The sequence below is a fragment of the Mustela nigripes genome, chromosome 13 (assembly GCF_022355385.1).
Source record: "Mustela nigripes isolate SB6536 chromosome 13, MUSNIG.SB6536, whole genome shotgun sequence".
Taxonomy (NCBI): domain Eukaryota; kingdom Metazoa; phylum Chordata; class Mammalia; order Carnivora; family Mustelidae; genus Mustela; species Mustela nigripes.
This window is the reverse complement of record NC_081569.1, coordinates 115146908-115171109: the sequence shown is the minus strand read 5'-3', so window position 1 is coordinate 115171109 and position 24202 is coordinate 115146908. Positions and strand designations below refer to the sequence as shown.

General features: G+C 47.1%; 1 protein-coding gene across 1 annotated transcript in view; it reads left to right on the top strand.

Annotated features, from left to right (window-relative positions):
• Positions 1 to 24202, top strand: part of SLC24A4 (solute carrier family 24 member 4) — a 162321-nt gene that overhangs the window by 127356 nt on the left and 10763 nt on the right. Inside the window, exon 13 of the mRNA XM_059373497.1 lies at positions 23842 to 24008. Coding sequence (XP_059229480.1) covers positions 23842 to 24008 — 167 coding nt within the window. The remainder of the gene's footprint in view (positions 1 to 23841; positions 24009 to 24202) is intronic.

Here is a 24202-nt window from a genome sequence, read left to right as displayed (position 1 = left end):
CGAGGTTCCTCGATCAGAATCTCCGGGGCACGCTGCTTCCAGCTACCTGGCACTTCCGAAAATTCAGGGTCTGGTTCTGAAACACGGACATTTCAAAGACTGGCACAGGACATAGGAATCAGCGTTTTCTAACCTTCTCTGGGTGATTCCTGGGAACTGGCTAGGTTAGGAGGTGCTGATCCCTGTGAGTACCTCCCAGGTTTCTTTCACATGAAGGGCAGACCGGAAAAGTGACATTTTTCTCCTCACTGACGTCACAGAGGGACCCAGCCCTGTGGTCCAGCAACCCCCCGCCCCAGGACCTCCCTGCCGACCAGAGGGGCGAGGGGAGCTGTGTTGGACACATCCCTGACACGTCAGCACCCCTGTTGGAAGACTTTGGGGAGTAGAGGTCATGCTCATGTAGCTTGTCTTGTAGGCTAAAGGTCACACTCTATTTAGGTGGGAGCTTGGCCCCTGGGCCAGGTCTGGGCCACTGAAAGAACGGGTGTCCTTCTCCTGTGCAGCCAGATCCCGGGACGGCAGTGTGTCCCCCCAGAGCAGAACCTGCTGCAAGTCTGAAAAGCGGGGACAGGGCCCTGCCCTGCCTAGCATTTTTCACTTCTGTGTTCATGAGTAGTCCAGACACAGACCTGGAGTCCGGAACCCCGAATCCCCCCCTAGCCATTCATTGTAACACCAGCAGCCCACTTCCTCTCCCGCGTCCACACAGGGTGAGCATGGGGACTCGGGGCAGCGGGCTCCCCGGGGTTTCAGTTCCTCAGGGGCCAAAGCCCAGATGCAGCGGGGGCTAGGATGTGGAGGGAGAGGCGGCTGTGGCCCCGCCATACTTTCTGGGGAGGAGTTCCCGAGCTGTGAACTGTCTTCTCCAGTCCCAGGAGGTATGTGGCAGAGTCCCCACTTGGTGGGTGTGGGGCCTGATGGGGCCCCAGCCACCACCCTGTCCACTTTGTGTGGACCCTTGAACGGGTGCAGCCCACTGTCCAGGGCTTGGCGGGAAACCAAAGAAGGGACATGCCATTCTGGGCAGCCACGGGTCAGGACCACTCACCCCTGCGTTTCTTCGCACCCTTGAGTTTAGCAGGACTGGGTTGGGTGGACCCCAAGGCCTGCTGTCCCTCCATTGGTTTTGTCCTGAGGACCTGGCGCTTCTCAGACAAGTGGCCGTGGGAAATGGGGTCGAGCTCCCTGCAGGACTCTGTCTGGGGGGCTCAGCCCCTGGGGGTGGGGTGGGTTGGGGGACTTCAAAGGCTGCTTATCTTGCCAGGGCTGGGCCTGGGAGCTCCCAGGCTCTGTGGACCTGTGAGTCCTCCGGCCCGGAGCACGACCCTGCCTGGCAGCCCCCCGCTTCCTGCAACAGCTGGTCCACCGTCCTCCTCCAGCCAGAGGCTCCAGAACGTTCCCCAGGGCTCAGCTCAGAGCAGAGCCAAATGCTGGGAGCTTCCGCCCCGAGCTTGCTGCCTCTTGCTCTCAGGAACAGGCCGGGCTTCCTGCGCCCCTATGGAAAGCTCGCCCTCCCTTTGTGTCCCTGCAGATGCAGATGCATGTCCAGGTGTTGCCCTTGGAAACCACGAGTTATTTCCTGCTCCTCCTCCTCTTCCCTCTGCTCACCTTCTTTAAGGACTGGGGCGTGAAGAGGGGGCCCTGTGGCTGTAGGCTTTTGATTTGCCTCTTTCTGACTTGCCGTTTAGACCCACATGGCGGCCACGGAAAAGTGAGAACGGTGTGGATAGAGATTTAAGGGAACTTGGTGGGATGCAGCACCTGTGAGAAAGTCTGTGAGTCTGGCACCAGGCCCTGGACCACCTCTCTGGGGGGGGGGGGGGGGCTCGCATTGATCGATTGATCGGAGGCTGGCCAATGGCCCCGGAGGCACTTATGGGCCAGAGGGATCTAGCCATCCCCTAAACTGGGCCCCAGAAGGAGTCACAGGGGTGAGCAAAGTGGTAGCAGTGGTGGGGATGGGAGGAGGGAGGGAGCCATTCCTCTGGTCAGCTTGGAGCCAGTCTTTCTGCTGCGGCGGGATGAATCGGGGCCTGCCAGTTCTGTGCACAGTCCTTCTGTGGAGTTGGGGGCAGCCTGGGAGGCAGGCTCTGGAGTCCAGAAGTCCTGAGTTCAAGTTTTGGTTCTACTCCTCCCCGGCAGGAAGCACTGGAAAAATGCTTTGCGTCCCTGAACCTGTGCCTCAGCCCCACAATTGGGGCAACAGTGCTTATACCCCAGGGTTGCTCTAAGTAGTGTGTAAGGTACTTAACCACCATCTCTGGGCACTAATGGATGCATAGTAGGTGTGCGGGAAATGCTTGTTTGTATTATGGGCTTGAATCACGTGGTTTCTGTTATATCTGGCTTTTTACACCTTTCCCCTTGTTTGGACCACAAGCTATGTTCTAGAAGGGTCACAGAGGTCAGGATTCCTGGAGGCCTGGAGCCATGGTCATCCTGAAGGTCCAGGAGCATCTGCTGTGTGCCAGGTACCCACCTCTGGGCACTTTGCCAATAAGATCCCTCTTTGCAGGAACTACTTGGGTACGAGACCACTGTGGGCTTTGGGAATATGGGTGGGAACAGGACAGCCATGGTCCCCATCCTTGGCCAGCTTGCAGATGTGCTGGATAAATGCAGGCAGGTCACTACAGGATGCACGTCACGATTCGTCTTCCTTTCCAAAACAGCGGACAGGTGGAAGAGATGGCCCCAGCCTGTGGCCCCCGGGCTCTGACACCTGCACGCAGGATCACGGGGATGTGGACTGTAACCCAGGGACATCCAGCAGCAGCCCAGCCCTGGCACTCACCTGGCCTGCTGGACACCCAGGGCCGCCTGCTCTTCCCACTCTGGGCCGCAGAGGCTGGTAATTAGGCTTCCCCAGGCCAGCCATTGCCTAGGGAAGAAGCAAGCAGGGAGAAGCTTCTTCTCCCACGGAAACTGCGGTCTGCAACCCCAGGGAACAGCTCTGAGGTTGCCAGCTGGAGACCCCGAGTCCCAGCCTGGCCAGGGAAAATCCATAGTGCAGGTTGTTTTGTGGCTGATTTGTGGGTTGACTAGCTCAGGGGGTCAACGGGACTCCTCTCTTCTGCCTGCCAATGTGTAAGGGAATCCCATCCTGTGCGGGGATGCTGGCCTTCACGTCTGCCACTGTTGTGATGGCTCTGGGCACTTGCTGTAGGTCAGACCTGGAATCCTTATAGGGCTCTCTGGGGACTTTTGGGTGCTGTGCCCTGTCCTAAGAGCTTTATGTGCTTTTGCTTTCATTGAATCTTCCCATGAGGTGGGGATGATGTTCTCCATTCTGCAGAGAAGGAAGGAGGGGGCAGAGACGCTGAGCCACTCACGCCGTCACCCAGCACCTACGAGGAGGGGAGGGGTCCGGGTGTGCAGCCCTGCTGTGTGGTTCCACCTGTGTGCGCTGAGCATTTTATTTTTCCTCACAGCACCCTTTAGACGAGGCATCATCTTTAGCTCCATTTTGCAGAGGGAAACTGAGGCCCTGAGAGGCTGAGTGACTTCCTAAGTCACACGGCCATTGAGTGGGGGGATCCCCTCTTCCACCCTGTGCTCCCCGAGCTGTGAACACCATCACAGGCTGGCCCACTGGGGAGCAGAGTCCCAGACCGTGAGCCCCTGGGCTGTCCGGCAGCTGGCAGGTGACCTCAGGTATATGCATCCGGGATCTGCGAGGCTGTGCAGCTCCTGTCAGTGGAGAGACTGTCATGAATGTGCATTTCTCCAAAGTCTACACCCTTGGAGGGGCTTGAACAGGAGGTAAAACTTACCGATCACCTACTATGGGCCAGGCAGGGGGCTTTTCACATAGCCACCCACCATAGTCTACGGGACACCCTAGAAGGCGGGTGCCATGCCCCCGATTTCCCATGTGAAGGAACGGAGGCACAGACAGGTGTCATTGCCAAGGGCATCCGGGCAGAAGGGGCAGACCACCATCTGCACACTGGCATTCTCACGGCAGACGTGCTCAGGGGCCAGCACTGTAGTCCAGCCAGGGGACTGCCAAACGATGTGTGTGGGGGGCGTAAAGTGTTGGGGACCTCACACGTGCCCGCCTCGGGCCTTGGATGGCATGGCTCTACCTTCTCTTCCTTTATCAGAATAACATTCAGCACAGGCAATCTGGAAACCTGGGGATGTTTTTAGGGCTTATTCTCCCATGCCAGGCCATCTTCCCTGCTTCTATGTGGCACCAGAGCAGGCTGTCCCAGGTGAGATGAGAGTGGTCTGTTTGGCCTCTTTAAACTCGGAGGGGGCGGAGGTGGGGGGTGCTGCCAAAATAGAGCTCTAGAAAGTCTAGAAAGCCCTAGAAAGTGGGCACGTTCTCACCTCGGAGCCCCTCAGCCCATCTGTGAATGCGGCGGAGAAACCAGGTGCCGTGGGCTCGTGTACATGTGACGGTCCAGACACGATGCCCGTCTGTCCCAGGCCCCCAGAGGCTGCGGCTCTACAGGGCGGAAAGCTTCGCCTTCTTGCCTCATCTCCGGAGCCACCAGAGAAGAGGTCTCATAGGTCAAAGTCAGGATTTCAAGGGAGCGTCCTTGCCCTTGCTGAGCTGTCAGTTCACAGCCCGATCAGAACGAACACTGGCAGAGCATTTTGTTTGTTTGTTTTTTTCATGTAACAACTTTTTTTTTTTTTTTACATTTTAACTCCAGTGTAATTAATATGAGGTGTTCGTTTCTGGTGTGTCATACGATGATTCAGCAATTCCGCATGTTGCTCGTTGTGCTAGGCACGCGATTCCTACCCTATAACAGCGTTGTTGATCTAGAATTCACTTGCCCTAGTGCTTGCGCCTTTAAAGTATACAATGGGTGGGTTTTAGGAGATGCCCGGAGCTGTGTAACCATCACATCAACTCTAGCCGCTCTCTAGCACCCCTCCCCCCCGAGCAACCAACCCCATCCCTCCCCCACATCCCCCCATCTCCTGGCAACCGCTGTTCTGTCCCTTCGGATTTATCTGCCTGGACATTTCGTAGGAATGGAATCGTGTCGTAGGTGGCCTTTTGTGACTGGCTGCTTTTCCTCAGGATCTTTTCAAGGTTTATCTGTGTGGTAGCCTGTGTTGGTACGTCGTTCTTCTGTGTGGCTGACTAATCCCTTGTATGGATACCCATCTGTTGCTAGACATTTGGATCATTTTCACTTTCTGGCTATGTGGTTTAGAAAAAACATAATAGAACATAGTGAAGAAAGAAGCTGAATTTTTTTTTTTTTTTTAATCTAAGTGGAAACCATTTTCCTCCAGGTCCCTGTGGTTCGTGACAAACGGTATCTGAACACTAGGATCTGAAGCGAGGGTGGGAATTAAAGACCTGCCACCTCCTTCTATAGAGTGGGAAGCCGAGTCCCAGAGAGGGGGCACGGGCTTTCCCAAGGGGCAGCCTAGACCAGAAAGAACCAGGCATCCAGGCTATCTACCCCAGATGCTGCTCTATGGGGTCCCTGCCGCCAAGCCAGCATGGTGCATGCTGGGAGTGTGGGGGTGAAGGAACCCAGACCTGTCCTGTTCTGGGGTCCCAGAGTCTCTTTACGTGCTGGCAACACAAAGACCACACAAGTTCCCACAAGATACAGGGGGACCTTTTTTGGACAGTAAGGCTATAGGGATGTGTCATGGATCCCAGGGCACAGAAACAGCTGGAGGCCTCCAGGGACAGGATGTGGGGTTTCTGGGGGGGTGTCAGGACTCTTCCTGGTCCTGGTCTTCATTTCTCCACAGATGCCTGTCAGACTGGCTTTCGCAGATTCGGTCAGAACACATGGCAGACTGTGGCCTCGTGTGGACCCCAGAGTGGCCTATGACTGTCCCAACCCCCCTACCTTAGCTTATTGGTGCCGCATCTGAATTCCAGGGTCTGGAGAGCAAGAGAGAATGCCATGTGCCCAGAAGCCAGGTGGCTGGCCCCATTCCATTCACTGTGCTAGCCAACGAGGCATTGTGGCCCCTAAGAAGGTAGCTCTGAGGGAGGACCATCTGCGCACATGCGCGCCCGCATCCCTTGTGGGACCCATGACTGCTGCCTCTCGCGTTATCAGGAGATGCAGGGTGTAGCCCATCTGAGACAGAGGAAAACAAAAATACAGAGATGTAGGTGCCTTATGTGATCATGGGAAGGACACTTTATTTAGTCTGGGCACCAGGAGACCCCAGAGCCTCCCCACCACACCTGCTTCTATGGCTGCCACATCAGAATCAGGGCAGTGTGAACCAGGACACCGCGGAACCATGAGTTCCAGGTCTCCCTGTCAGGGCTGCGATCCAGGGGCCAGGAGGCTGTTGCCACAGCTGGGTCTCAGCCCCCACAGCAGCACAAACAGGGCACAGGGTTGGTGGCCAGACCTTTGGATATCCACACAGGTAGTGCCTGGGCTCAGACTACCCCCCCGCCCCGTGGCAAATCCCAGTATCCAGGGACCCTGCTAGATAGGAGTCATCTAGAACAGCTGAAAGGCAACCTCACCCCACCTCCATTCTTCTCAGATTTGAGGGGGACTTTTTTTTTTTTTTAAAGGTTTTATTTATTTATTTGACAGACAGAGATCACAAGTAGGCAGAGAGGCAGGCAGAGAGAGAGGAGGAAGCAGGCTCCCTGCTGAGCAGAGAGCCCGATGCAGGACTCGATCCCAGGACCCTGAGATCATGACCTGAGCCAAAGGCAGCGGCTTAACCCACTGAGCCACCCAGGCGCCCCTGAGGGGGACTTTTTTGAGTCCAGACCTGGAGCTGCAAGGGGACCTGGGAGACGCGTCTGCAGACACCAGAAGAGGGAGGTTGGCATGGGAGCTGAGGGCCGGCTCAGCATGACCTACGGGGTGGCTGGTGTTGGTCCCCGTTTCCCAAATGAACAAACTAAGACTCAGATGGGTAGGTGCCATGGCTGGGGCTGGCTCCAAGTCTGCCCAGTTCCGAAGTGCTGTCCTTTGGTGCCACCATTGACTTTGGCCGAGAGGGCCCTCCACTAAGCTAGCATGTAGGCTCTAGGATGCCAGGGGTGGCAGGAAGGAAGGGGAGGGAGGTGGCCAGTGGCTGGGTCTGCATGGTTTTCCGACAGCAGGAACCCAACCACCCCACCCTGTCATTGCAGGCTTTGTGGAATGTTTAAGGCTAGAGGGCATGTCGGCAGGCGTGAGAGCCAGTGAGTGTTATTTCTCAGTATTTCTGGGATTAGCGGTCTCTAATTTCACGCTTCCCAGGGCCTCCAAATTCAGCAAGGCCCTCAGAGGCTGGGCAGTAAGCTCTGTACTTTCTGCTTTCCTTTGGTCTTCCTTTGGTCTCCCCACAGTTCCTGGAGGTGGGTGAGGGGGTGCGGCTCCCCACCATCCCACAGAAGAGGCTCAGAGAGGCTGACCATCCACCCACTGACACACAGTGACAAGTGGCGGGGAGAAGAGCTCTTTCTGCTGGATGCCCTGAGATCCCGGAAGTGAGGCCCAGAGCTGGCTGTAACTTGGGGTCTTCAGAATGAGGGCATTGACGCACCAACCCCAGACGACCTTCCAGCTTTGGGACCCATTACATCCGGTCTGAGCTGGACATGGAGCCTCCACAGAGCTCGGTGGGGGACATAGGACCATCACCCAGGGACCTGCACCAGCCCAGATTGCTCAGCCCCACTTCTCTATGGCCTGGGAGCTCTTGATCTGCAGATCAGATCTGCCCTCTTCCCCATAAAAGCAGCTGCTTCTGTGGGGGTGGGGCCAGGAATAGGGTCCTAGTGGCCAAACTGTGGTCCCTGACTGAAGGCCTCTCCCTTGGAGAAGGCCTTTCACAGACCCCATGAGCCCTGCAGACCTCTACCCTAGACTGCCAGATACATTTCCCTAGACCTTGAGTCCCTGTGTGCCCAGCCCTGCCTGCATTTCCATGTCAGCCTTGAGTGGGGCCTGCCTCTGACTTGGCTGAAGCTTAGTTTGTGCTTTCTCATCCTCCATTCCATTCTTCCCCTCCCTCCCAAGCCTCAGCCTGGCGTCTCAGCATGACTGTAGTCCTGACCTCATCTGCTGCCCATGGGGCCTCTGCTCACCCCTCTAGTGCCCTCTGGATCAAAACCCACCCCCCAGAATTCAGGAGTGGGTCCTTACAAGGCTTTGGTGCTGGACTTCTAGGTCTGCCAGTTCCTCGCTGTGTGACTTTGGGCACACGGCCTTAACCTCTCTGAGACTGTTCCTATAAAACCCCCAAGCCAGTGCTTGACAAGAGTCCCTGTGAAGTGGAAGTTAATGTGGTCGTTAACATCAACAATAGTTAACATTTAGTGTTTACTGTGCACCAGGTGTTATCATAAACACATCATGTGTGTTGGCTCATTTTCAGTTTTATTTCAGTTCCTGCAAGGCAGAAACCATTTTTCTTACCCATTTTACAGATGAGAAAACAGATACAGAGAGGCTCAGTACTTTCCCAAGTTCACACAGGTAGCATAAGCCACAGCTGGGGTTTGAACCTGGCAATCTAGCTACAGCTAACCATGGAACTGCTGTGCCCTTCAGGAAGCAATCCATTTAATGATAAGTCTAAATTTCAGGATAAAACAAAAATGTACTAAAAACTAAAAATTATTTGGAAGTTCGTTTGCCCCAAGGAAAAAGAAAACTTCAGTGGTTCCCTTTCTCAAGAGGACTTTTCTGTTTCCATCAGAGCCACCAGCTAAGGGCAGGAGGCCCTAGTTGGATGGTTGACACCTTCGCCAGGAGGCAGGTAGCAAAAGGACTTCCACGGGCCTTGAAATCATGGGACTCAGGGGCAGGCAAGCAATACAGCACCATGGACTGAGGATTTTTAAACTTTAAAGACCCGCCTTCAAGTCTTGGCACCATCTCTCACTTTCTGAGATGTTTAAGTCCCTGAATTCCATCAAACCTCAGTTTTCCTACCTATAAAATAAGGACAGTGTCCCCTAAAAGTTGACATGAAGAACAGAGAGCGTGAAAATCACCTCCAAGATGTGAGGTACGGCAGGCATGTTGGGTAATGGTGAGGTAGTCAGTCATCAATCCCTCCTTGACAATGCTCCACCTTCCCCTGCATTCTTCACACCTTCCCTGCCCCCCAGCCTCTCCACAAAGGTCAGCCTGGAGCCTCCTCTCCACCCCACCCCCCAATTGGGGAAGCAGAGTTTGTTTGCGGCTCTGCCTCTGATTTTCTGTGAGATTTGGCACAGTTCATTAACTTTCATGGGACTTTGTTTTCCTCTTTATGAAATGTAGTTAACCAAGTGAAACTTATGCTGGGAATGCAGGGTTGGTTCAATGTATGAAAAACAATACCACATTGTTAATAAAACCACATGATCATCTCAGTAGAGAAGAAGCACCTAACAAAATCCAACACTGTTTCTGGATGAAAAACCTCACAACAAACTTGGGAATAGAAGCAAACTTCCTTAATGTGATAAAGGGCATCAAGATCTACTACCCTACATTGTGGTAAAAGACTGAAAGCTTTCCCCTTCAGACCAGGAACAGGGCAAAGATGTCGCTCTCACCACTTCTTTTCAACATTGTGCTGGAGGCTCTAGGCAGGGTCAACAGGTGAGAAAAAATAAAAGCCTCCAGATTGGAAAGGAAATATAAAATTATGCATAAATAACATCTTGCATATAGAAAATTCTAAGGAATCCACAAAAAACTGTAAGACTAACCTTACAGGATACAAGAGCAATGTACAAATTTCAGTTGTATTTTGGTACATGAACAATTAACCTGAAAACGAAATCAAAATAATTTCATTTATAATAGCATCAAACAGAATAAAATACCGAGGAATAAATTTAACAAAGGGAGTACAAGATGTGCACACTGACTGCTACAAAATATTGTTGAAAGATAGTAAAGATCTAAATGGAAAGTCATCCCATGTATATGGATAGGAAGACATAAAAACCTTTTAAATGACACAAGTCCCGAAATTGATCTTCAGATTCTCAGCAATCAAAATCATCACTAACTTTTTTTTTTTTTGAAAGAATTGTTGGGCTAATCCTAATACATATGGAAATGTGGGAGGCCCTGAATAGCCAAAACAATCTTGAGAAAAAACAAAGATGAAGGACTCACACTTCCTGAGTTTTAAACCTACTACAAAGATGTAATCAAGACTGGTACTGGAAATAAGGGTAGAAGTTATGGATCAATGGAATAGACTTTGAGACTTTTGATGTATACCCATACAAATAAGGTCAAATAATTTTTGACAAGGATACCAAGACCATTTGATGGGGAAAGAACAGACTTTTCAACAAATGGTGCTAGGAAAATGATTGCCACATTAAAAAAAAAAAAAAATCTGGATCCCAAACACACTGTATACAAAAGATAATTCAATACAAAATAGAGACCTAAAGGTATTAGCTAAAAATGTGAAACTCTTAGAGGAAAACATTCATGAGTTTGGATTAGACCATGGAGTCTTAAATATAACAAAATCATAAGTAGCCGGAAGGAAAGCGTAAATTGCACTTCATTAAAACTTTTGTGATTTATAGGACATCGAACGTGAAAAGACAACTCATAGAATGAAATGAACCATTTGTAAATTGTGTTTCTGATAAGGATCTAGTCTCCTGAATACATACAGAACTCTTGGAACTCAACACTGAAAAGACTAATTTCAAAAATGGGTAGAAGATTTGAATAGACCATTTTCTAAAGAAGATACACGAGTAGTAAGTCCATGTTAGAAGATCCTTAACATTATTAGTCATCAGGAAAATGCAAATCAAAACCACAGTGAGTTACCACTTCACTAGAATGGCTCGATTTGAAAAAGACAGCAATGTATTGGCGAGGATTTGGACCTCTTGGAAACTTCAAATGTTGCTGTTGGAAATGTAAAATGGTATGCTTCTTGGGAAACAATCTGTCGGTTCCTCAAAGAGTTAAATGTAGAATCACTCTATGAGGCAGCAATTCCACCCCTAGCTATATGCCCAGGAGAAATGAAAACCTATGTCCACACGAAAACTCACACATGAATGTTCATAGCATCAATTGTAGCCAAGAAATAGGCATAATCCAAAATCCCATGGAATGATGAACGGGGAAGCAAACTGGTAAGTGTGTCTATATAATGCAACATTATTCATCCATACAAAGAAAAGAAATACTGCCCTTTGCTGCCACATGGATGAACTTTGAAAACATACATAAGTGAAAGGCAGATGCAGAAGCCTATGTACTATAATTCCATTTATATGGAATGTTTAAAATAGGTAAATCTGCTACATACAGGTTAGTGGTTGCCAGAGTTTGAGAGAGGAGGGGAATGGGGAAGACTTGCCCATGAGAACAGATTTTCTTTTGGAGGTGATGAAAAGCACGTAGGAATCACATAGCGGTGATGGGCTACACAGCTTTGTAATATATGAAGACCCACTAATTATCCATTTAAGTGGGTGAATTTTTAATGTTAACTGTATCTCACTTGCTTTTACATATAGAACTGACCAGAAGGGGTGCTGCCCAAAGTGTGGTCCAAGCACAAGCAGCAGTACGTAGAATCTTGTTAGAAATGGAAATTCTTGGGCTCCAATTCCAGACCAGCCAAACCATTAGCTCTGGAGGTGGGGGAGGGTGGCACCTGATGAGCTCCTCAGGGAATTCAGATTTAAACTCACGTTTGAGGACCATTGGTCTAGAGCTATAGTCCCTAGATCTTGAAGACACTCCTCGTTCCAGGGTTCATGTATATATCTTGATCACACAGTGACACAGCCCCACATCCCACGAATTAACCACTCCCTTAGGTAGAGTGCCTAGTACACTGTTCCAATTCATTTGTTTGTAGTTATCCATCAACAACCTCATCCATTCTTAATTTTTGCCTCCAGTATGATTAGCCATCTGTTTTGTTACCATTGGTTTGAAAGGTTTTTTCCCCACATCATTATATTGTAATTTTCTACCGAATTCAAAAGGAAAACCTGAGAGCTGAGTGACACAAATGACACAGCCCTTCTCTTGCTTTTGTTTGTAAATCGATTGGAGTCCATGGGGAGCATCTCTCAGATGTCCCTGACATTACACTTGAAGGAAAGGCAGTGGGAGCCAGCAGGGACTCCTGGTGGTGGGGGAGATGTCTTGGGTATAGACACTGTCCTGAGCCTTGTTGCTACCCACCCATCCCCAAACTCCTTTCACCCATGAGTTAGTCCAGACTTTTTTTTTAAAGAGGGCACATGCATGCTGTGGTGGTGGTGGGGGGAGGGAGACAGAGAGAGAGGAAAAGAGAATCTTAATCAGGCTCCACACCCTGTGTGGAGCCTGATGCGGGGCTCAATCCCATGACCCTGAGATTGTGACCTGAGCCAAAATCAGGAGTCGGATGCTCAACTGACTGAGCCACCCAGGTGGCCCAGTCCACACTCTTTTAATGTTAGAGAAACCCAATTCAGGCTGGTTTAAGCCAAAAAAGCCCACTGTGGCAAGTTCCCTAGGAGAATCTACCTTCAGGCAGAGCTGAACCTGGGGCTCCGGTGGTTTCAAGATACTGTCTGTCTCTCAGCTGTGCTTTCCCTGGGCTGGCTTTATCCTTGCACGGCTTGCAAAGATGGCCACCAGCCATCCAGACTTCCATCCCATTGGGTTAATTCAAAGCACAGGTGGTGCCTCTGAGTTAAGGATTGAATTAAGCTGCATGGGACTGAAAATTCAGTGACAGGACATTTGCTTTGAGGAATTTTTTGTTACCTCATAAGGTGTCCTGAAATTAAGGAGTCTTGCAGCTCTATCCTTCACCCAGTATCCATTTCTGTTCCTCCATCCTTAGTGGGTGGCTTTTGTCTTCAAGGTTGCCAGTTGGGCCTGCCCCTCTGGTGTGCCTGTGTTCCAGCCGGGAGCAGAGAGAAGAGGCAAAGGGCGAGAGACACATGTCACTAAAGCTTGCCTCTTTTTAAAGATTTCATTTATTTGAGAGAGCAAGAGCAGGAACCTGAGTAGGGAGTGAAGGAGCAGCGGGGAGGGAGAGGGAAAACAGGCTCCACGATGAGCAGGGAGCCCAACACAGGGCTCAGTTCCAGGACCCAAGGGTCATGACCTGAGCTACCCAGTGTCTCCTAAAGCTTGTCTCTTATCACAAAAATATTCACCTTCCTGGAAGCTCCACCATATAGACTTCCAAGTACACCTCTTTGTAAGAGCTGTGACCACTCCTACCTGCAAGGAAGCCTAGGAAATTAAGATGTTTAGCTGAAAAAGGACTATTACAAGCACAATAAGGTTCCTCTAATAAGAAAGGGACAATGGATATTAGAGGAAGATATTACCAGCAAAATCCCCAGGGTTGACACTCTAGTCATGCGCCCAGCCCCAAACCTATGTAAACCTCCTAGTGGAAAGCATTGTTCACTGTTGGAGTCCCAGTACCTAGAATAGTGCCTAGCCCAGAGTAGGCACACACCAAGTATTTACGGGATACATGATTAGTCGTGCTCAACCCACACCCCAAGAGCTAAGGGGTGGAGTCAGTCAGCCCTCAAGCCATGTAGACTGATGCGGGATGGAGGGTTGGCTCCTGAAAGGAACGTTAGCTTGCTGTTACCGGTAGAGGAGTGAATGCTGGCCAGAATGAGCAGCGCATGCCCAGTACAACCCAGACATGCTCAGACCTGCCAACTTTTAGAGATCACCAACTACTCATCCAGGAGCACAACCCAATCAAAGCAGACTAACCAGTCCAGATGCCAGTACTCTGAGCCACCTCCTCTGTCTGCCTCTCCCGCTGCAGGAGGCAGTTTTCCTCTGCCCCCCATCACCCCAGGGTCAAGTACCAGGTAACTAGAGATGGCCTCTACACCCCAGAGCCTGCTGAAATGATTCACACTAGCCAATCTGAAGCCTTCCTGCTGTGCCTTATCTTTTCCTATGGAAATCACAATAAATGTTCCTGCCCATGCTTTCCTCCTGCTCCTGCTTCCTGACCAACCTTCGTGCTTCTCCCTGTGACTCAGCATGACATACCTTGCCCCTTGTTTCTAGGGATCTGTGACTATGAAACTTCTTTTCATGCTTATTGCTTTTGTGTATCTTACTATACCTAATTAAAATCAACGTTAGATGCTTTTTACAACACACTAAGCGTTGGTTTGGTAAGATAATATGTATTAGAACTTGGAGACATTAAAGAATCTTGGTAGGACTCTGGAATCCGTTAGCAACTCCACCCACCCCTGCCCGCACCCCAGGTGATGTGGATAGTCAGGGAGAATCAGAACCAATGATCTAGTCTCATTCTCTCACTTGTCAGTTGAGAAGGCTGGGGCCCAGCCTGGTGGACATGTCAGGAGACCACATCCTGGGGCAGGAGGTTGTGTGATGAGCACAGAATTAAAACAGGGAGCAAGATGCTTCCGGCCTGAAGAGAAGCCCCTCCCACGGCGGGGTGGTTCCTGTCTTCGTAACTCTATTGCTTAAGACACTTCGGTTGCAAGTAATAAGTGAGCTAGGGCTCAGTTGAGCAGGAAAGGAGATTTTATGAGAAAGGTACACAGGTGTTTCCTGGAGTTGGTGCAGGCGGGTCTCAGGACAAAGCAGAGCCAGGAAACACAGGGTCAGCCTGACCCCCTCTCTCCCTGTCCTCTTCCTCATCCCTATGTAAACCTTTGCCCCTCAGACCCGCTTCCTCTGCCTGTCCTGTCCTCGCTTCACAATTCCGCCATGTTCATTGCCGTCAGTCCCAAGTTCAGTGTCTTGAGAAACAGACTGTGGTAACTCAGTGTGATTGGAACCACCCCTGGGTCAGTCATAGGCAGGGCACATACATGGCTGGCAGAAAATAGCCCCGTGATTGGGATCACTCCCACAGTTGTCTCAGGAATCTCACCGAATCCGAACTCCCATGCCCAGCCACCCAGCAAGACCTAGGGAGGTGGTTCCAGGATATTGGCACCTCCTTTCCCCAGGCAGGTGCGACTGGGTTCTCTGTTTCTACTCCAGTAACACATCCTCATGATGTGTTCTGTTCTCTTGGAGAAGTTCAGGAAATTTCTCATTTCCTGAGCGTGATCGAGAGAAATCCTCTCCTGGGAATAGGCTTTCAAGTGGGAATTCTCACTCCTGCTATGTGAGGTATTTCTAAATTCGTTTTTATTTCTGATGGCCTTTTCCTATTCTTGTCCTGGTCCTTGGCCTCCCATTCATTTCACATGTACTGGGGCTCTGCTGAAGGCAGAAGCATGTAAGGATCTAGCAGGTCCCTGCCTATGAGCAGCTCAAATTCTGGCTTCAACACTCATCCACGAGACTGTACCACCCAAGCCAACACTGAAAGCCATGGTCTGATAGCTCCCTAAAGTATCCGGAACTGGCTCCATATTAGTTGCCCAAATAGGAATGATGAGGTGTACACTGAGAGCGTCTGGTCCCCAAGCCCCCAATTTGCTATCATCACCCCCATTCTAAGGTAAGAAAAAGAGGTTTGGGGGACTGCTTGCCCTGTGACCCATAGCTCATGAGTTACCCAGCAGGATCGGACCCCCATGTCGGATTCCAGAGCTTTGCCCGCTGCCTGTCTGGTCTCTGGCCTTTAATCACTGCATTTCAGCCTACCCAGCTATCAGGGAACAAAACAGTAAATAAAGTGCTGAACACAGTGCAGGCTGTTAGCAAATAGGACAGTGTGTCACCTCCTGCTAATCATATGCTCCAGACGAGTGCAGAAGTCATCCGAAGCTGTCACCAGCTGCGTTGGCACCTTGTCCCAAAAAGTGTAGGTGGGGGACTTGGGCAGTGAAGCCATAGGTCAGCTTCACTGGTTTCAATATTCAATAAATACTCTTACAATTCAAAGCAGTTACAGAAGAGAGAGATCACCATGGACTGAGTTAATGAGGAAAAGTTTTCTAGAAGAGTCAGAACAATGGGGAGGCTGCAGATACGGGGGTGGGGGGCATAGCATGAGCCCTATTTTGACCATGATCTGCGGCAATAGCTAGTTTACACACAGATATCTGTCAAATATAACTGGAGTCTCGTAAGATGATATTTCATTCTTACTGTATACCGTAACTCTGCTATTTACTTCTTTTAAAGAAATGCTGGTTGCCATCCGCTTAATTGCTCTCACAGTCCATTAATGGATGGCATCCAGTGGTTGAACAACACAGCAGCAACACAGGTCTGATAGAGCACTGTTTTATGGAGAACAACGGTGGGCCCTGAGGCTTGCCAGTCGGGTGGGGCCAGATCCCAGGGAGATGTCCAAACCAGATGTGAATCTTGTACCAGACAAAAACAACACAAGTTTGTGTCTGAAAATAAGAAAACAATCTTCCCACTGTGGCATTTGTATGTATCTCCAAAGATGCTCCTGAGATTTTAAGTGTTCAGGGTTGCAATTTCCTGAAGTGGATTCTTCCCACATATATGGAGTTTTAGGTCAATTGTGGAGAGCCCTCACTGCCTAGATGGGGTAAGGTGTGCGCTGATAAGGGAAGAGCCAGGAATTTGGGGCAATCAAGCAGGAAGCCCTTCTGCTCTTTATGCAAGGATTACAAGGCACAGAAAGGTACGTAGAGAAAGATCTGGGAAGACAGATGTCTTTCTGATGAAGTTTCTAGGATGAATACATGAATGGATTTGCTGATTTTTGAGCTAACCATAGTCTGTTGGTTCATTATTACAAGCAGGCTGGGTTTTTTTTTTTTTCTTAGTAAATACACTTTTAATGATTTAGGAAGATTCAAACCCAGATGTACAGAGCTAAAACAGCTCCTGCCAGCCTACTTTGCAGTTTTTTTTATTGAGATATAATTCATAGATCATGAAATTCACCCTTATGAAGTGTCTAGTTCAGTGGTTTTTAGCATATTTACAAAGTTGTTCAACCATCACCACTATGTATTTCCAGAAAGTTGTTTATTTGTTTTTTTTTTTTTTTAAGATTTATTTTTTAGAGAGAGAGCATGTGTGCATGCACGAGCGGGAGAGGGAGAGATAATTCCAAACAGACTCTGTGCTGAGCTCAGAGCCCGACTCCCGGCTCAATCTCACGACCCTGAGATCACAACCTGAGCTGAGACCTAGAGTCAGACTCTTAACCGACTTCACCACCCAGGCTTCCGATTCCAGAAAATTTTCATTTCTTCACCCCAGAAACCCCACACCCATGAACAATCCCTGCCATCCCCCTCCACAACCATTGGTCTTTCTGTCTCTGTTGGATTTGCTTATTCTAGACATTTCATATAAGTGAAATCACATAACATGTGGCCTTTAGTGTCTGACCTCGTGCATTTTGCAGGTTTTCTAGGTTCATCTGTGCTGTAGCATGGGTTAGTATTTCATTCCATTTTACGGACGGATAACACTGCATTGTGTTTATATGCTGCATTTTGTTCATTCACTACTTGATGGGTATTTGGGTGGTTTCTACTTTTTGGCTATTATAAGTAACGCCGCTGGGAGCATTTGAGTACAGATTTTTGTGTGGGCATATCGAGGAACTGCCAAACTCTTTTCCAAGAGGCTGTGTGTGCATCTTTGCATTCCCACCAGGAGTGTATGAGGGTCCGTGTTGTGCCCACATCTTTGCCCATATTATCTATCATCTGTCTTTTTTGGTATAGTCATACTGGTGGGTACAGAGTAGTTTTATTTGTCATTTCCTAATGATTAAAGATGTTGAGCAACTTTTCATATACTTATTGTCTATTTTTTTCTTATTTGCTATTTTTATATTTTCTTTGGAGAGTTGGCTATTCAAATCCTATGTCTATTTTTCAACTTGGGATTTTTTATTGTCAAGTAATGCGTCCCTTATATATTCTATAAACTAGACCTTTATATGATTTCTGAATGTGTTCTCCTATCAGGTGGATTGTCTTTCACTTCATTGATAGTGTCCTTTGAAGCTCAAAACTTTTAAATTTTGGTAAAATCCAGTGTATCTATTTTTTTCTTCTGTTTGTGTTTTTTGGTGTCTTTTAAGAAACCATTGTCTGATCCAGTATCAGGAAGAGTTATGTCCTCTCTTTCATCTAAACTTTATGGTCTCACCTCATATTTAGATCCTAGTCCGTTTTGAGTTAATTTTTGTATGTGGTGTGAGGGAGGTGTCTAATTTCATTCTTCTGCATGTGGATAGGTTGTCCCAGCACCATTTGTTAAAAAAGACTGTCCTTTTCCTATTAAATAGTCTTAACACCCTTTTAATTTTTTTATTTACTTTTTAAAGATCTTATTTATTTGACAGATCACAAGTAGGCAGAGAGGTTGACAGATCACAAGTAGGCAGAGAGGCAGGCAGAAAGAGAGGGGGAAGCAGGCTCCCTGCCCAACAGAGAGCCTGATGTGGGGCTCTATCCCAGGATCCTGAGATCAAGACCCGAGTTGAAGGCAGAGGCTTAACCCATTGAGCCACCCAGGTGCCCCTGGACACCCTTTTTAAATATCAATTCATTTTAAATGGATGAGTTTATTTCTGGACTCAAAATTCTCTTCCATTGATTTATAAATCCGTATGCCAGTAACATACTCTCTTGATGGCTTGTAGCTCTCTAGTAAATTTTAAAATCAGGGCATGTAAGCCCTCCAACTTTGTTCTTCCAAGATTAGTTTGGCTATTCTAGGTCTCTTACATTTCCATGTAAATATTAGAGACAGCTGGTCAATTTCTATTAAAAAAAAAGGTCAGCAGGATTTAATAGGGATCTTCCCATTTATTTAGGCTTTTAAAATTCCCTTCAATATTGTTTGGTAGTTTTCAGCATATAAATCTTATACTTTCGTTACATTTATTCCTAAGTTTTTTGTTTTCTTTGCTGCTGTCGTAAATGGAACTGGTTTTCTTACTTTCGTTTGAAATTAAGAAATTAATTTCATAATGGATTGTTCATTGTTAGCATATAGAAATACAACCTTTTTTGTATATTGATCTTATATCTTGCAACTTTGCTAAATTCATTTACTATAATAGTTTTTTTTTTTGGTGTGTGTGTATTTTTAGAATGTTCTCTTTATGAGATCATGCCATGTACAAATAGGAATAGTTTTACTTTCTCTTTCCAAGCCTAATGACTTCTTTTTCATGCCTAGGGCTCCTGGCTAACACCTACAGTACAATGTTGGATGGAAATGATCAGAGCAGACATCTTCATTGTGTTGAAAGCTTTCAGTCTTCCACCATTAACTATATGTTAGCTGAGGCTTTTAAAGATGCCCTTTAACGAGATGAAGAAATTCTCTTCTCTTCCTAGTTTGTTGAGTGTTTTGAAAAGGTGTTGGAGTTTGTTAAATGTCTGCCTTTTCTTTTTGCCTGAGTGGACGTGATTGTGCAGGGTTGGCTTTTTTGTTTTTGTTTTTGTTTTTCCTTTATTCTATTGACATGGTATACTGGATTGATTAAATTTCATATTCAAACCAAACCTGCATTCCTGGGATAAATCCCACTTGCTCATGGTACATAATCCTTTTTACATGTTTGCTTGATTCAGTTTGCCAGAATTTTGTTGAAGATTTCTGTATCTCTATTCATAAGGGATATTAGTCCGTGTTTCCATTCTCTTGATGTCTGGCTTTGCTATCAGGATAATACTGGCTTCATGAAGTGAATGGGAAGATGTTCCGCTAATACTTTTTGGAAGAGCTGTGACAGATTCATGCTAATTCTTTTATAAACATTTGGTAGAAATATGATCCTGGCCTTACTTTAAGAGAAATTTTTGTTTGTTTGTTTATTTTGTTTGGCTTTCTGTCTACTATGTCAATCTCTTGTTATAAGTCTTATTGGATTTTTTTTCTTTCTTTCTTAGCCAGGTTTGGTGTTTCTGTCTTTGTAAGATTTTTGTCTGTTGCACCTAGGTTATGTAATTTGTTGGCATACTGTTGTTCTTAGTATTTCTTTAATAATTCTTTTAATTTCTGTGAGGCATATAACCATCACCTCTTTGATGCCTGATTTTAATAATTTGAGTCTGCTCTCTTTTTTATCATAGTCTAGCTAAGAGTTTGTCAATTTCATTGAACTTTTTTCTCTTTTTAAAGATTTTATTGAGAGAGAATGAGGGAGGGAGGGATGGAGAGAGAGGGTGAAACAGACTCCCCAAGGAACAGGGAGCCCATCCTGGGGCTTGACTTCAGGACCTAGAGATCAAGACCTGAGCCAAAGGCAGACACTTAATGAACTGAGCCACCCAGGTGTCCCTCATTGATCTTTTTAAAGAACCAACTTTTAGTTTCATTGATTCTCTTTTTAAAAAATTTTCCATTTTATTCCACTTTAATCTTGGTTATTTCTTTTCCTCTGCTTTCCTTGGGCTTAATTTGCTCTTTTTTTGTTTCTTAAGGAGGAAGATTAGGTCATTGATTTAAGACCTTTCCTCTTCTTTAATATGGTCATTTATAGCTATAAATGTCTAAGCACTGCTTTTCCTACATCCCATAAGTTCTTGTATGTTTTCATTTTCATTCATTTTGAAGTATTTTCTAATTTCCCTTGTGATTTCTTTTTTGACTTACTGGTTATTAGTGGCATGTTCCTTAATTTCCACATATTTTGAACTTCCAGTTTTTTCTTTTGTTACTGATTTTTTTAAAATATTTTATTTATTTATTTGACAGACAGAGATCACAAGTAGGCAGAGAGGCAGGCAGAGAGACAGGGGGAAGCAGGCTCCCCGCTGAGCAGAGAGCCCGATGTGGGGCTCCATCCCAGGACCCTGAGATCATGACCTGAGCGGAAGGCAGAGGCTTAACCCACTGAGCCACCCAGGTGCCCCCTGTTACTGCTTTTTAAGTTCTTTCCATTACTGAGTGGTTGTAAGACATCCTTCATGTGATGTAAATTCTTCCAAATGTACTGATGCTTGTTTTATGACCTACCATGTTGTTCATCCTGGAGAACATTTTATGTGAGCTTGAGAAGAATGTGCATCCTTCTTGAATGTACATGTTAATGTTTTTCATCAGATTTGGGAACTTTTTGAATGTGAGTTCTTTAAGTACTCTTCCTGCCTTTTTTCCCTTTTTCTTTCTGTTTCTGGGACTAGATCATCTCAGCTGGTCTATCTTCAAGGTCATTGGTTGATTTCTTCTTCCTGCTCAAATCTGCTGTTGAGCCCCAAAGGTGAATTTCTCAGTTATTTTACTTTTCAACTCCAGAATTTCTCTTGATTCTTTTTTATGGTTTTTAGTTCTTTATTGGTAGTCTCTGGTGAGAACTCATTCTCCTCCTTCTTTTTAGTTTTTTTAGACATTTTGACAACTCCTTTGTGAGTATGTTTAAAACAGCTGATATAAAGTCTTTGTATAGGGACACCTGGCTGGCTTGGTCAGAAGAGCATGCTACACTTGGGGCGCCTGGGTGGCTCAGTGGATTAAGCCGCTGCCTTCGGCTCAGGTCATGATCTCAGGGTCCTGGGATCGAGTCCCGCATCGGGCTCTCTGCTCAGCAGGGAGCCTGCTTCCCTCTCTCTCTCTGGCTGCCTCTCTGTCTACTTGTGATTTCTCTCTGTCAAATAAATAAATCTTTAAAAAAAAAAAAAAAAGAAGAGCATGCTACTCTTGATCTCAGGGTCATGAGTTTGAGCCCCACGTTGGATGTAGAGATTACTAAAATGAATGAATAAATAAGTAAATAAATAAACAGACTTTAATAAAAAACTAAAGTCTTTGTCTAATTAACACAATGTCTGGAATTCCTCAGTGGTAGTTTAGACTGTTTTTTTCCTGTGTATGGAACATACTTTCTTATTTCTTTGCATGTCTCATAATTTTTTGTTGTTGGAAACTGGGCATTTAACATAATAAGATTTGACAATGCTGCAAATCAGATTCTTCTCCCTTTACTGGGCTTCTTCTTATTGCTATTTATTATTATTGCTTGTTTAGTCAATTTTCTTAGCTAATTCTGTAAAATCTGTCTTCATTGTGTGTGGCCCCTGAAATATCTGCTAGATTCTCTTAAGGTCATCTAATGATTGCATAGAGAATTCCTTTGATATCCAGGACCAAATAAGTATTTCAGTCTTTGCAATAAGTTCTATATGTGTTTGGGGGCACACCTTCAACACTTAGGCAGACAATTAACAAATATATCTTAGTTTTTATTTTCTTGCTTGTTCAGAGCCTCAACATCAGGCAAAGGTGGAAGCTTAGGACATCCTCAACTCTTTACTGAGTATGCAAATATCTGTGGGCACAGTCTGATGCATACTCATGGTCTTTTAGATTCCCAAATATGTGGGAGCTTTGCAAAGCCCTCTGTGGATAGCCCTTTCTCCAGTTTTTCCTTTCAAGCTGTTTGGCTAGTGCATTGTTTGTTTCAATGGTTACCTACCACCTTGGACAGTGGGATGTTCAACAGTTGCCTCTGATTGTTTTCAACAAAAGCCCCCAAGGAAAAGGCTATTCACACTGGCTGAGCTCTGATTCAGGAAAACTAGATAGCCTTGACAATGGGATCTTCCAGGAAACCACCAGACAGGCCAAATAATGCCAATTCTCCAAAAATGGACTTGAAAGGAGCTCCAGCCCTCCCCCACTATGGTGGATATCAGGATGCTGGTTCTCAAGGTGACTCCAGAGCTGGTGGAAGGACCTGGAAAATAGAGCAAGTTAAAACTCCACAAAGCTCACTGTTCTCACTGAGATCCAGCCAGTTTTCTAAAGTAAACTCTGCTGGAATTACTATACGCCTTTGGTTAATTTCCAGAGTTCTGAAAAAGGCTGCTTCTGACCATTCTTGCCAATGTTCCCATTGCTTTTGTGGAGGAGAGAATCCTTAGAAGTCCATCTGCCACTATTTTATTGGTGTGGCCAACAAGCTAATTTTGACCCTGCATGTGTACACCATACTTAGTGGCTAATTAAGGACACCATGCTTGCACTCAGTGGCTTAGTTGATAGGTCCCCCAATGATAGGTCCATGATCAAAGGAGCAAGACTGATACAAAGCGAAGGTCAAGCAAAGCTTTATTTCGCTCCAAGCATCGAGAATCAAACCGACTGTTCGCTGCCGCCTCTTACAGAGAGGGTGACCCCTCCCAGCCTCACAGACTACTTTTATAGAGCAAAGGCCTTGTGGTTGAGCCTGGCCACACGTAGATGACCAATGAGATTGTAACACACAGAGAAAGCTGGGCAGTCATGCTAGGTCACACATGGGTGACCAGTTGAATTACAATTCACCCCATTGTAGCTATTTGAACTAGCCTATCACCTTGGTCGGAATTGGTGCCCAAAAGGTGGGGCCCACACTCCTTGATAGCTAGCGAGACAGTATATGCGCGCCCCACTGATTGGATGTCTCCACCAGACCCGACTCATTCCTGCATTCGGGCTCTGTTATCTCCACCTTACCTGACACGCCCTTTTATTTGGGCTCTGTTATCAGGGACTGGTTGAGCATATTTTACTGGTTTCCCAGACTTGCTTTTAAGTAAGTTCCCCGGGGTGGGGGGGGGGCAGGGTCAGTTTAAGTTTTACTGCATAAACAACAAAATCACTGTTTAACCAGATGGAATCACTCTGGCTAAATAGGCCCTTACATAGTGAGGCCACTTTTCCTTCGTTGAATTGTTTGTGGATTCTGCTGCTAGGGGCCAGTGAGATCGCACCTGCTGGGCCAGCCCTCCTACATTTTAGTCTTGTATTTACAACAAGCTGAGTATATGACCTTGGAACAGAGGAGCTGAGAATTCCAGAGTACCAGCGTGTGCTGCGTGTTTTATGTATATTATATCTTGTCATTCTTGCACCAACCAAGAAAGAAAATGTTCCCATTTAATGGATGAAGAAACTTCTAAAATGCGGTGATAGGTAGATTGGCAGATGTGTAACCTGGTATGTGTTTCTCTCCTTCCCCTTTGGGCTCCACCCCCTCCCACTGCAGAGGCAAGAGGGGACAAGGCCAAGTGGGTATTTACCTGGCCACTCATCTTCCTCCTGTGCGTCACCATCCCCAACTGCAGCAAGCCCCGCTGGGAGAAGTACTTCATGGTCACCTTCATCACGGCCACGTTGTGGATCGCTGTCTTCTCCTACCTGATGGTGTGGTTGGTGAGTGGTTATGGAAGTAGAGGTGGGCCACACAGACAGCCCCTGCCCAGCCCCTGCCGGAGATGGGAGAGCTGGTTCAAGAGCGACCTCAGACATGGTGGTGCCACCTTCGGCAAGCCACCTCCCTTTGCAGACGTTGGCTTATTTCTCCGTAGAAAGGGTTTCATCACAGGCGCCTGGGACTATGCTGGGCA